This window comes from Ambystoma mexicanum, chromosome 10 (genome assembly GCF_040938575.1).
Source record: "Ambystoma mexicanum isolate Mex_15411 chromosome 10, UKY_AmexF1_1, whole genome shotgun sequence".
Lineage (NCBI taxonomy): Eukaryota > Metazoa > Chordata > Amphibia > Caudata > Ambystomatidae > Ambystoma > Ambystoma mexicanum.
The window spans coordinates 771,942,800-771,956,464 of NC_090932.1; the positions used below are offsets into that span (position 1 = coordinate 771,942,800).

General features: G+C 54.0%; 1 protein-coding gene across 3 annotated transcripts in view; it reads right to left on the reverse strand.

Moving 5' to 3' along the window:
- C10H3orf33 (chromosome 10 C3orf33 homolog) overlaps window positions 1-6,525 on the reverse strand; it is a 202,536-nt gene extending 196,011 nt beyond the window's left edge. For 2 of the 3 annotated variants that reach the window (XM_069618425.1, XM_069618427.1), the window contains exon 1: window positions 6,337-6,525. In XM_069618425.1, the coding sequence (XP_069474526.1) occupies window positions 6,337-6,414 (78 nt within the window). In that variant the 5' untranslated portion in view covers window positions 6,415-6,525. Of the gene's footprint in view, window positions 1-6,300 lie in introns of all 3 variants that reach the window. The other variant, XM_069618426.1, reaches the window with a different exon arrangement.
- Window positions 6,526-13,665: the final 7,140 nt, after the last annotated feature.

The following is a 13,665-nucleotide window of genomic DNA, read 5'->3' on the forward strand; positions in this document are numbered from 1 at the left end:
CCTCTAGGGATGCCCCTTCCCCAACACTCCTGCAACTGGTAGGTGCCCCCGACCCCTTGGCTACGCTGAAACTACATCTTTACCGCAATATCATGGGACTTGGATTTTAATTTTTCCACAGGATGCAATGGAAAAAACATGAGGCGTCACACATGGCAACTTGGCAGCTATGTGGAACACTAACCAAGGAGGGTGCCCCAACACTCCTGTACATTTACGCTGTCCTGGTGACAGCGCAGTCAGGCCATCCAGTCCTGTTTTTTTCCCTTTGGATTCTGAGACTGTTCCTTTTCTTTTTCAAATTTAGGAAAACTACAAATACCAGAAAAACAGGACATGATGACCTTCTGACACATGGTGATGAGAAACCTAAGGACTCTGTTTAAGGTGGAGCGGGGATTTATGTTCTGATTACTTACCGGTAATCTTCATTACTCCTAGTCCTACTCTTCCTCGTCACAGTACTTACCTCATGAGGCACCCGCCTCCGACACAGGACCTTCTTCTATTTCTTCTTATTTCTATAACTCCTCCCCCACACCCACGTCACTTAGTTTCATATTACCAAGCCGTAGCATGGGACCTTCCCCGCAGGGAGGGTGAGGAGGGTCGTCAGTACTGTGACGAGGAAGAGTAGGACTAGGAGTAATGAAGATTACCGGTAAGTAATCAGAACATTACCTCCACGTCCACTCTTCCTCGTCCCAGTACTTACCTCATGAGGTATACCAAAGCAACAAACGGGGAAAAAGGTCCCAATGAGACAAGAGTCAAAACAGTGCAGAAACACACACCTTTAATAACTCCAATATTACATCCCCACAGACAAAACTCCAACCCCGAAGGAACCAACCCCCGAGTGGGAGACATTCAACCTATAGTGGTTGATGAAGGTGCTCTGATCAGCCCAAGTGGCAGCTCTACATATCTCCTGTAGAGAAACCCCCCTAGCATCGGCCCATGAGGCCGCCAAACCTCTGGTGGACCGCCCCTGAACGTGCGCAGGCACAGGCAGGCCCGAAGCCACATAGGCCATGGAGACCACAAGACGGATCCATCGGCTAATGGACACTACAGATGCCTTACGCCCAGCCCCAGCCGGGCCAAAAGTAATCAGAAGACTGTCAGAGCGGCGGAAAGGGGCAGTTCTAGCCAAGTACTCCAACACCGCCCGCCGCACATCAATGCTATGCCAAGCCACTTCTTCTGGCGTTTGCGGATTTTGAAAAAAGGCAGGGAGAACCAGATCCTGAGAGGTGTGAAAACGAGAAACAACTTTAGGGAGAAACTTCGGATCACACCTCAGCACCACCGAGTCTGGCAGAACCCTCAGGAAAGGGGGGTGACATAACAGAGCCCCAATCTCCCCAAGCCTACGGGCAGAAGTTATGGCAATCAGAAAAGCAGTCTTCAGCGTCAGATGTTTCATATCAATTTCGGAAATGGGCTCAAAAGGAGGCCCTTGAAGAAACTTTAAGACAAGAGGGAGATCCCAAGGAGGAAGCCCCTTATAAGTACAAGGACGGGAAGAAGAAAAACCCCTGAGCAACTTCCCCACCAACACCTCCCCATCCAAGTGCCCATCAGAGTCCCCCAAAAGGAATTTTATGGAGGCCCACTGAGAGCGAAGCGTGGAAACCGCCAGGCCCTTGTCAAACCCATCCCGGAGGAATTGAAGGATAGCGGGGAGGCCAGAACGCAGGGGTGGAATCCCAGACCGCCCACACCAGTCCCGGAAATGGCTCCAATGTCTGCCGTAAGCCTTCAGAGTGGAAGGTCTAAGAGCATTCATTATGGAATCCACCACAGGACCAGAAAACCCCTGAGATATCAGCCTAGCCCGTGCAATATCCACACTGCCCATTGTATCTGGCGGACCCCCAACCGTAGCTCCCCCAGAAGGGGACAAGGCCACTTCGGAACCAGCCAAGGCTCCTGGCACCGAAGCTCCAACAGAGAGGGGAACCAACTCCGGCGGGGCCAGTACGGAGCGAACAACAATACAGTCACCCTGGATATTCTGATGCGCTGAACCACCCGAGGCAGAAGAGGAATAGGTGGAAAAGCATAAAGGAGACCCTGAGGCCACTGCACAGAGAGGGCGTCCACCCCCCACGCACCCTCTGTCTGAAAACGAGAGCAGAAGAGGGGAACTTTTGCTGAGGCTGGAGACGCAAACAGGTCCAGAATAGGGGTCCCGAACCTGACACAGATCTCTGCAAAAACCTGGGTCGAGAGGACCAGTTCCACCGAGGAGGGAAACCGGCGGCTGAGTAGATCCGCCCGAACATTGTCCACCCCCCTGATATGTGAAGCCACCAGGGACACCAGATGTGATTCCCCCCAAGCACCTATCTGAGCTGCCAGGGCATTCAAGGAGCGGCCGGAACCCCCTTGGCGGTTGACGTAAGCCAAAGCTGTCGTATTGTCCGTCCGGACCAAAACTGCCCGGCCCATCAGCAACCTCCTGAAGTACACCAGAGCCCGGAGAATGGCACACAACTCTCGCCAATTTGATGTCCGATGGCTCTCTTCCGGATCCCACAACCCCTGAGCAGAGAGAACTCCCAACGTAGCTCCCCAGCCCCTTCCACTGGCGTCGGTAGTAAGTGTGGTCACCGGAGGAATGATCAGGGACACCCCAGCCCGTAGATTCGGAACCCTCAACCACCACTGCAGGGAGACCCGCAGCGCCAGAGACACCGGAATCAAAGCCTCGAAAGCTTGAGATGAAGGGAGCCAGTGGGAGAGAAGGTAGGACACCAGGGGGCGTAGATGAAGACGGGCCCAGGGAACTAGAAACACGCAAGAAGCCATGTGCCCCTGCAATTTCAGCAATAGGCGGGCCGGGACATACTGCCTCCCGAGAACCCTGCCCAGAACAGTCAGCAAGCGACGGACCCTCTCCAGGGACAGGAACACCTTCCCCATCCTGGTGCAAACCTGTGCACCAATGAAAACTAGATCCTGAGAAGCCTCCAGTTGGGATTTCTGCCAGTTGACCAGGAAACCCCAGTCCTGTAATGCCTGGCAGACCAATCGGAGATGAGAAATGACAGTCTGCCGGCAGGACGCTTTGACCAACCAATCGTCCAGGTAGGGAAATATCTGAATGCCCCGCAGATGTAAGTGCGCCACCAGGGGAGCCACCAACTTGGTGAAAACTCTGGGGGCAGATCGCAGTCCGAACGGGAGCACCCTGAACTGAAAATGTCGGGATCCCACTGCAAAGCGGAAGAACTGCATGTGCCAGGGACGGAGAGCCACATGGTAATAAGCGTCCTGGAGATCCAGAGATGTCATCCAATCCCCCTTTATTAACATCGGAAGAATGTTCTGTAAAGTCTCCATCTTGAAGTGTTCCTTTTGGACGAAGCAGTTCAGGGCTTTGAGGTCCAGAATTAGACGGTACTTCCCCGAAGGTTTGGGGACCAGGAACACCCGTGAGTAGAACCCCTGACCCTGCACAGGGAGAGGAACGGGCATGATGGCCGCCTTCAACATTAATTCGGAGAGCGCGGCGTCCATGGCCAACCTCTTGAGCCGAGACCTGGGAACCACAGTCCGAACCATGCAATGCTGGATAGGAGGAGACAGGAAATGCACTCGATACCCCCATTGTACTGTGTCCAGAACCCATGAGTCGGAACACCACCTTTCCCATACTGGAAAAAACTGCCAGAGCCGCCCGCCCACCGGCAATTCCAAACCGTCAGGACTTAGGTGCCGGGCCAGGACGTGAAGAGCGTGGAGGACCCCGACCCCCCCTAGCCCTCCGAAAAGAATGTGATGAGGAGCCAGGAAAAGACCTGCTGGTCACTGGACCAGCCCCAGAGGAAGATTTCTTGGCCGTTGAAGGAGGCTTGCGTCGAAGTTTGTCAGCATGTTTGTCCGCCCTAAAAACTTTGTGCACCTTATCCTCAAGGCAATCACCAAAAAGCCTGGACCCAGTGAAAGGAAGTTTCAGGGCAGCCGCCTTCTGAGACCCATCAGTCTTCCAGTCCCTTAGGTGCAAATGCCTCCGGGCAGATATACCAGCCCCCATGGCCATGGCTGAACCACGCACCCCATCAAAAGCCAGATCAGCCAAAAACTCAACCTGTCTCTGCATGTCTGTAAGCAAAGGGGCACAATCAGAGCCTTCATTGACAGCCTTTTTCAACTCCCTGAAACCATTCAACACTGTTTCAGCTGTGTAGGAACCATAGATATTTGCTCGAAGGGCCAGATGCGCCCCTGCATGAACCTTCTTAAGGCCGGAATTAACTCGGCGGTCCACTGGATCCCGGACGGCCGCCTCCTCGGCCGACATAGAGGAGCGACCCACCAGGCTGGCGAGGATAACGTCGACCTCAACTGGATCAGACAGCAAAGTCTCGCCCTTCAAAGGGTAAAGTTTGGACATGAAGCGGGGCATTGCAATCTTCTCCGGGTCATGCCATTCCCGGAGGATTTTTTCCCGGATATCGGAAACCAAAGGCAACCCCTTCCTAGGTGTATGCCTATACTGGCGAATAGAAGGGTCGTCCGCCTCCACCGGCACCAGGGGCTCTGAAAATCCCATGCAATCTCCAACTTGAGCCAGCACCTCCTCCACTCCCTCTCTGTCCAGATACTTCCCTTCAGCATCAGCCAAAGAGGAACAAGAAGAGGCCGAAGACTCAGCGCCAGAAGAAGAGGAGGATGAGGAAGACAGACGCCTGCGCTTGTGTCCATGAGCGTGTGTGCGACTCCCTCTACGATGCTTAAGCAGCTTCTTCAAATCCTTTCTGGTCAGGGAAAAACGCTTAGCCTTCTTCTTTCTCTTTCTGTGTAAATCAGGAGAAGAGGAAGACGAAGAAGAAGAAGACAGGACCAGATGCCTGCTCTTTGCAGAATGTTTTCCCATGTTGAGTAAGCCAAAAAACAGTGACCAAGGAAGCCTGCTTCACCAAAGACCCCTGCACACTGAACCAAGGCTCCACATACAAACAATTGCTCACGTGCCTCTCCCACATTCAAATAGAGGCCAGAAAGAACAATAACCAATAGGAACAACATCAATTAATTCCTATGGCAACATGCCTGCAGCATCAGAGGAGGAGCCCACCCTCCTCCTGAGCACCAAACAAGAAAAAGGAGCCGCCAATCCGTGCACAGCCGCCCATGCGCATGGCCATGCAACAGGAAAAACATGCCCCCCTTCTCCTTACCTGAACCCGGTCCGTTCTCCCAGAACCCGGGCCACGATGCCCTGCGCTGGCCAAAGCCCAGCAGAAACCAGGCAAGGCAGCCTGACTCAACCGGGTCCCAAGCCCCGCAGGGAACCCAGGAGTCTTGCCACACCTGAAGGAGCCGAAGGCCCCGCCACACAGCCCCACCAGGGGGCCAGCATTCGGAGCTCCCCAGCGCCCCGCGCGGGGAAGAAAAAACAAGCCCAACCTGCCGGAGGCAGGAAAAATTAAACTAAGTGACGTGGGTGTGGGGGAGGAGTTATAGAAATAAGAAGAAATAGAAGAAGGTCCTGTGTCGGAGGCGGGTGCCTCATGAGGTAAGTACTGGGACGAGGAAGAGTGGACGTGGAGGTAATGCTCTTTCTCACAAAGCCAATGCGCTTTAGACAAGCATCAGCAATACCAACAGTTTGGGCAGGCATGGGAAAGGAACTTGCCATTGATGGTAGCAGATGTAAAATGGTACGAGGACCCAGGCATCTGCAGTGCCTGGCAAATGCCTAATACTTATACATAAACCAACCGTTGGCTTTGTCAATGCTTGTTTTTACTAGGACTTCCGTGAAGGACACGCCTAGTGCTTATAAATGGAGTAGCTGAAGGCAGACCTTGTTAGACATTTTGTTACAACAGCAGTGCTTCTGCAGTGACAATTAAGTAATTAACTACCAGAAGACTGCTTTGAAGAAACATTGGTAGCCATTTCGAATGTAAAGTTTGATGGTATAAGGAGGTATTTTGGGCGGGCAGGGACTGGGTGGGAATTAACATTGCCAGTTAATGGGTGGTCGCTTTTTACATACAGAGAGGTGACATGTGAGAGTGTTGCTGTTTTAGAGGTGTAATCATCTCCTTGATAAGGGATGGCACGGGAAGAACGACGATGAGTCGTGCAGTGCCATGCACGACTAGGTAATCCAGACCTTATTTTATTATTGGCATTATGGTACTTGTAGTTTTGCTTTTCCCTTTTACCGTCAGAACTGTGCCTTTTCAAATTTCAATTTGAGAACTACAAGACTCGGAATACAAGAAATAACACAACAGTGATATGTTAAAGTATACAATAACACGTTGGTTGGCTTGCCGTTCTCACGTGCTGACGTCACACACGCTGCTTTACCCGTATGAGCTGTAAGTGCGCGTCCGCCCACTCGGACACCTTGGCGATGGCGCTAGCAGCATCCCCTGATTTCGCCATCGTTTAGGTCGGAAGTACTTCAAGGAGTCAAACGAACCACGTGATTAAAGAAAAACAAGCTCCTCTGCATAAACCTCTGTTATTAGACAACGTACTGGTTCCTATTAGAGGAAAGGCCCTAAAGCGTATATCATGTGACTTGCACGTTCCTTGCGCTATACCACATACTCTAGCTCGGCAGGAATGCTCTGATTACTTACCGGTAATCTTCATTACTCCTAGTCCTACCCTTCCTCGTCACAGTACTTACTTCATGAGGCACCTGCCTCCGACACAGGACCTTCTTCTATTTCTTTAAATCTCTATAACTCCTCCCCCACATCCATGTCACTCAGTTTCATATTACCAAGCCGGAGCATGGGACCTTCCCCGGAGGGAGGGTTAGGAGTGTGGCGTGGCCCCTTTAAGGGCAAGCACGCGACAGAGTGACGTTCACTCCGTCGCGTGCCATATAAATAAAGGGGCGTCGCCCGGCGGCAGCAGAGCCACCGGGGAGCCCACACGAACAGCATCGGTCTCCGTGTGTCTCTGTGTACACGGGGGTGGGGGGCTCACGGGGGCGGCGGGCTTGCCCGCTAACAATGGCGACGAGGTCGGATCCATCCCTGGGACAGGTGGCAACATTTTCGCATTGCGCAGATGATCGCGTGTGAGCGCATCCGTAAATGTTGGCCGCGGAGAGGGGAGAGACACGCGTGGCCGGCGGCCATTTTGACGACAAGGCCTCGGAAACTCGCGGCTTCATAACGAAGCATCCGTGAGAGATCCGGACCCAATTTTTGGATATTCCAGTGGCGGACAGTCACTGCTTGCAACACGTGCTGGTGGAAATGCAAGTCATTTGCATTTTCACTGTTTTTCATCCGAGTTTAAGGGTGGAGCTACCTGGAGGCCTACTGGATGCACACTGGGGCCTACCCTGCTCAATTTTTGGATTCTTCCATCCTACACCGGCTGAAGTCTGGAACCTGGTAGTCCTACATTTGCCTGGAAAACCCTCGAACCTGGACATCATCTGAATCACCTGAGGGGCTGGAATCCTCATCAAGGTACTGGGTGTGTTTGGTGTCTAAGTTGCGGCCCCATCACGGGGTGCCTGTGCGCTATTCACCATGGATCAAGGTGCCGCGGCCGCCGGGGCCCAACAGCAGGCTGCTGCTCCAGCCCAACCCCTGCCTGCCCTTCCACCAAGACCATTGCAGAGACCTCCCGGTACCCTACAGCCAATGCCAGAGTTTGATGTCACGGGCACGCCATCAAGCCTAGGACAGAGGTGGAAGATGTGGATGGACAGGCTCGAAATGTACTTTAGGGCCACGATGGAGACAAGTGACGACAGTAAGTTGGCCACTCTCCTATATTCTGCAGGCCCTGCTGTGCATGAGATCTTCTTGTCTTTGCAACCGGCGGATGGGTCTTTTAATGCTGCCAAAACTGCGCTCCACAATCACTTCCTGCCCATGGCCAATGTGGATTACGAACGTTTCCTAATGGGCAACACCAGACAGAAAGATGACGAGACTTTGGATGTGTTTTATGGGCGGCTGCGCAGGCTGGCGGCACCTTGTGCTTGGAATGACCCTGAGGATATGATTCGCAACCACCTCATTCAGGGCTGTTCCTCTGGTAAGCTGAGGCGTCAAATCCTGCGTGAGCCTGGTATAACACTTCCCCGCATCCTAGAACTGGGGAGGTGCCACGAGGTGTCGGAGCTGCGGGCATCAAGGATGGAAGCGGGTGTGCGCCCTGGTAGGGTGGAAGAGGTATGCGCAGTCGGAAGAGGTCGCGGATCAAGACGCCCCATGAATACTCAAGGTCCACGGCCCCAAGTGGCGCAGTCCTCGTGCCTAAAGTGTGGATATGACCTCCCGCACCCAGCAGACTGTCCAGCAGCGGGAGTGAAGTGTGGACGATGTGGGGGCACAGACCATTTTGCAAGAGTGTGCAGATCGACGGTCCCGAAAATGGTCCCCAGGGGACCTGTCCGGGCTGGCTCTTTCCGCCCCCAGAGAACATCCAACGTTGCCCAGGTGGACCAGGCCGACGATGGACCCCCTCAAGAAGGTGAGGAGGAAGAAGAAGATGAAGAGAATGTTTTCTTCGTGTCATGCATAAAAATGCTGAAATCGCATTCCAAGAGACAGCCCAGATGTGACGTGCTGGTCAATGGAGATTCAGTACCCATGTTGGTGGACACGGGGGCGTCCGTGAACGTGATGGCCAGGCAACACTATGATGCCATGCAGGCACCACCACCGCTGGCGGTACCGAGAGCGCGCATATTCACATTTGGAGGCAACCATCCAATCCCACTGGATGGCGTGTTTGTGGCTGACACTCAATATGGCAACTCAGGCATTCGGGCAAGGTTTTACGTCACGCCGGTGAGCACCAACACGCTCCTCTGCTGCGCAGCTGCTGAAGCTTTGGGGATTGTGACATTCGCATACAACGTGTATCTGGACGACATCCAGGAGCTCCTGGAGAAGCACACATCCCTTTTTGAAGGCATTGGACAGTTGGTGGGGGAACCAGTCCGCTTGCACATTGATGAGTCCATACAACCTGTGGCTCTGAAGCACCGGCGCATACCATTTCACCTCAGAGATCTGGTAGACCAGGAATTGGACAACCTTGTCCAGCTTGACATTATTGAGAAGGTGGAAGGCCCCACTCCTTGGGTCTCACCCATTGTCGTCGCACGAAAGCCCAAACAACCAGATGCAGTAAGGATTTGTGTCGACATGCGCCTGCCCAACAAGGCGATCAAAAGAGAGAGACACCTAACCCCCACCATGGACGACATCATTGCAGAATTACAGGGGGCGAGGTTCTTCTCCAAGCTGGACTTGAGGGCAGGGTATCATCAGGTGGTTCTGCACCCTGAGTCCCGATACATCACCACCTTCACCACCCATCGGGGCCTGTATCGGTATAAGAGGCTGAGTTTTGGGGTGTCCTCTGCAGCGGAAGTTTTTCAAAATATCATAAGAGGGGCACTAGCAGATCTGGATGGGGTCATCAACATCAGTGACGACATCTTAGTACACTCCAAATCTGAGGCAGAACATATGGCCCGCCTTGCAAAGACATTTGAGCGCCTTCGTCTTTTGGGACTTACCTTACACAAGGAGAAATGCGAATTCCTCAGGACAACAATTGAGTTCTTTGGGTTCGTGTTTAAGGCAGATGGGGTGTCACCCGATCCCCGGAAGGTGAAGGACATTAGAGAGGCCCGCCCACCTGAAAATGTCGCTGAGGTGAGGAGCTTTTTGGGCATGGTCACTTATTGTGGCCGCTTCATTAGGAATCTAGCGTCCCGCTCTGAGCCTCTAAGATCTTTAACAAAGAAAGACTCTGTGTGGCAGTGGGGGCCCCTCGAGCAGGCGGCATTTGATGACATCCGGGGTGCCCTAGCGGCAGAGGACACCATGGCGTTCTTTGACCCTAGCCTGCAGACGGAAATAATCGTGGACGCCAGTCCCTATGGTCTGGGGGCGGTCCTCACTCAAGTGGGGCGCGAGCAGGAAGTTCGGCCAATAGCCTATGCGAGCAAGGCACTCTCGGATACTGAACAACGCTACTCGCAAATCGAGAGGGAGGCCCTGGCAGTATTGTGGGGTTGCAGGCATTTTCGCCTATACATTTTAGGGCGTCCCGTGACTGTTATCACTGACCACAAACCACTGCTACCCATCATGGCGGGCTCCTCCTCCAGACCACCAGTAAGGATAGAGCGCTGGATGCTTGCCCTGCTTGAATACGGCGTGTCACTGGTGTATCGGCCTGGGGTAAGCAACGCTGCAGACTATCTGTCACGTCACCCATGTGGGGATGCCTGGGCGTCTGTGTCCGCGGAGGAGGCTGTTGAATACATTCGTCTCGTCGTTGAGTCTGCCACCCCCAACTCCATGCAGGTGGAAGAGCTGGAGCTGGCATCGAAGGATGACGAGTGCTTCGCCATTCTAAGACTGGCCATGCAACAAGGTGCGTGGAAGACGGTGCTGGAAGCGCTTGACCGTCGAACATGCGAAGCCAGAGTGGCACTGGAACAGCTCTGGAAGGTGCGGGAAGAGCTTGCATTCTCGGAATCGGGACTCCTGCTGAGAGGCGACAGAATAGTGGTGCCACAGACGAAGATCCCACAGATAATCGCTCTCGCCCACCAGGGCCATCAAGGGGCGCCCAAAACAAAGGCTAGGCTTCGCCAGAAGGTGTGGTTCCCGGAGCTAGAGCGGAGGGTAGAAGAGTTTGTGGCCTCGTGTCTGTGGTGTCAGGCCGCATCCCCAGCCCGGCGGGATCCATCCATTGAGACAATGCCTAGGGGAACCAAGCCATGGGAAGTAGTGCATGCCGACTTCGGCTCTACATCTAGAGGGACGCACTTCCTGGTGATGGTCGACGAGTGGTCGCGATACCCGGAGGTGGAATTTGTAGAGTCGCTGGCGTTTGGTGACGTGGTGATCGCCGTGGAAAAGATCTTCGCCACCCATGGCCTTCCATCGGTTGTGTGCACTGACAATGGAGCACCGTATCAGGGTGAGAGTTTTGCTGAACTTTTAAAGAACTATGGCATTCAGCACAGGAAGGTCACACCCCTCTGGCCCCGGGCAAACGGGGAGGCCGAGCGCATGATGCGCACCCTTAACAAGGTGTTCCGGATCGCCCAAGGCAAGGGTGAATGTCTGCAGAGGGCCCTGTATGTGTTCCTACGGGGATACAGAACCACTCCCCATTCATCGACGGGGGTAGCACCGGCGGAGGCCCTCTTCCAGAGGTGCCCTCGGGATGTCGTACCTGAGGTAGGGGCCCGAGAGCCCGCCATCATTGACAATGAGCAGGTGGAGGAAGATCGGTTGGCAAGAACTCGGGCGGAGAACATGAGAAGAGGACTGAGGCCGCCCGACATTGCCCCAGGGGATGAGGTATTAGTGAGGAACCGTCATCCGCAGGGCAAGCTCTCCCTCACATATGAGCCCGCCCCCCTGGATGTTGTGGCGGTGAAGGGGTCTATGGTGACTGCATCAGATGGGACATCGTCGGTGACCAGAAATGCCAGTTTCTTTAGGAGACTGGGTGAACCAGGAGCGAATCGAGGAGAGGCTGGCGAAGAACTACCCGACGAGAGTGGAGGAGATGTCCCCACCATGGACTCGCCTGTTCGCGGAAGAACCGACTCAAGTACTCCGGTAAGGGACAATGGCAGGAGGTACCCCCTGAGAACAGGGCGTGGGAAACCTGCCCACATGAGTGACTATGTGACGGACTGATCTGGGGTCATGGTGGCGATGGGTCGCCGGACCGTGTGAAGGCACCGCTGGGGGATCCAGGGTGGTTGCTAATAAATGGGGGATTCCTAATGTGCATGCTGCGAAGTAGTGATTAGTCAGTTTTGAGTGCTGTAGAAAGTAGAACAATTGTATCCTCCTTTGTGTTTGTTGTTATGGAAAAGGAGGAGTGTGGCGTGGCCCCTTTAAGGGCAAGCACGCGACGGAGTGACGTTCACTCCGTCGCGTGCCATATAAATAAAGGGGCGTCGCCCGGCGGCAGCAGAGCCACCGGGGAGCCCACACGAACAGCATCGGTCTCCGTGTGTCTCTGTGTACACGGGGGTGGGGGGCTCACGGGGGCGGCGGGATTGCCCGCTAACAAGGAGGGTCGTCAGTACTGTGACGAGGAAGAGTAGGACTAGGAGTAATGAAGATTACCGGTAAGTAATCAGAGCATTACCTCCACGTCCACTCTTCCTCGTCCCAGTACTTACTTCATGAGGTATACCAAAGCAGCAACGGGGAAAAGGTCCCAATGAGACACAGAGCCAAAAACAGTGCAGCAAAACACACCCACAATAACTCTTAAATCACATCCCCACAGACAAAACTCCAACCACGAAGGAACCAACCCCTGAGTGGGAGAAACTCAACCCATAGCGGTTGATGAAAATGCCTAGACCAGCCAAGGCGGCAGCCATACAAATCTCTTGCAGAGAAAAACCCTCCTTGCATCGGCCCAGGAAGCCGCCAAACCCCTGGCAGACCGCCCCCGATTGTGCGCAGGCACAGGCAGGCCAGAAGCCACATAGGCCCTAGAGATCACAACCCGGAACCACCGGAAAATGGAAACCACAGATGCGTTATGCCCAGCCCCAGCTGGACCACAAGCAATCAGAAGACTATCAGATTGGTGGAAAAAGCAAACCAAGCCAAATACTCCAACGCGTCCCGTCGGACATCAATGTTAAGCCGAGCCACCTCCTCAGGCGTTCTTGGATCATGAAAGAAGTCAGGGAGAACCAGACCCTGAGAGGTGTGAAAACCGAGAGACAACTGAAGGGAGAAACATCGGACCACACCCCGGCACCACCGAGTCTGGCAGCACCCTCAGGAAAGGAGCGTGACAGAAGAGAGCCCCAATCTCCCCAAGCCTACGGGCAGAAGTGAGGGCAATAAGAAAAGCAGATTTCAGTGTAAGATGTTTGATATCAATCTTGGAAATGGGCTCAAAAGGAGGCCCGTGAAGGAACCGTAATACAAGAGGGAGATCCCAAGAGGAAAGCCCTTTATCAGCACAAGGACGGGAAGAAGAAAAACCCTGGATCAATTTCCCCACCAACACCTCCCCATCCAAGTGACCGTCAGAGTCCCCCAAAAGTAATTTCATGGAGGCCTACTGAGAGCGAAGCCTGGAAAAACTGCCAGGCCCCTGTCAAAACCCCTCCTGGAAGAACTGAAGGATGGCAGAGGCCAGAACGCAGGGGAGGGATCCCAGACCGCCCATACCAGTCTTGGAAATGGCCCCAGTGTCTGCCTAACACCTTCAGAGTGGAGGGTCTAAGAGCATCCATTTGGACCCAACTACAGGATCTGAGAACCCCTGAGATATCAACCTAGACTGAGCAATAGCCACACCGCCCATTGCATCTGGTGGAATTCCAACCGCAGATCCCCTTGAAGGGGACACGGCCACCTCGGAACCAGCCAAGGTTCCTAGGACCGAAGCTCCAACAGAGAGGGGAGCCAACTCCGGCGGGACCAGAACGGAGCTAACAACACCACAGTCACCCTGGACACTCTGATGCGCCAAACCACCCGGGGCAGAAGGGGAATAGGCGGAAAGGCATAAAGGAAAACCCCAAGGCCACTGTACAGAGAGGGCGTCCATCCCCCAATCCCCTCAGCCTGAAACCTGGAGCAGAAGAGGGGAACTTCTGCTGAGGCCGGGGATGCAAACAGGTTTAGAAGCAGGGACCCT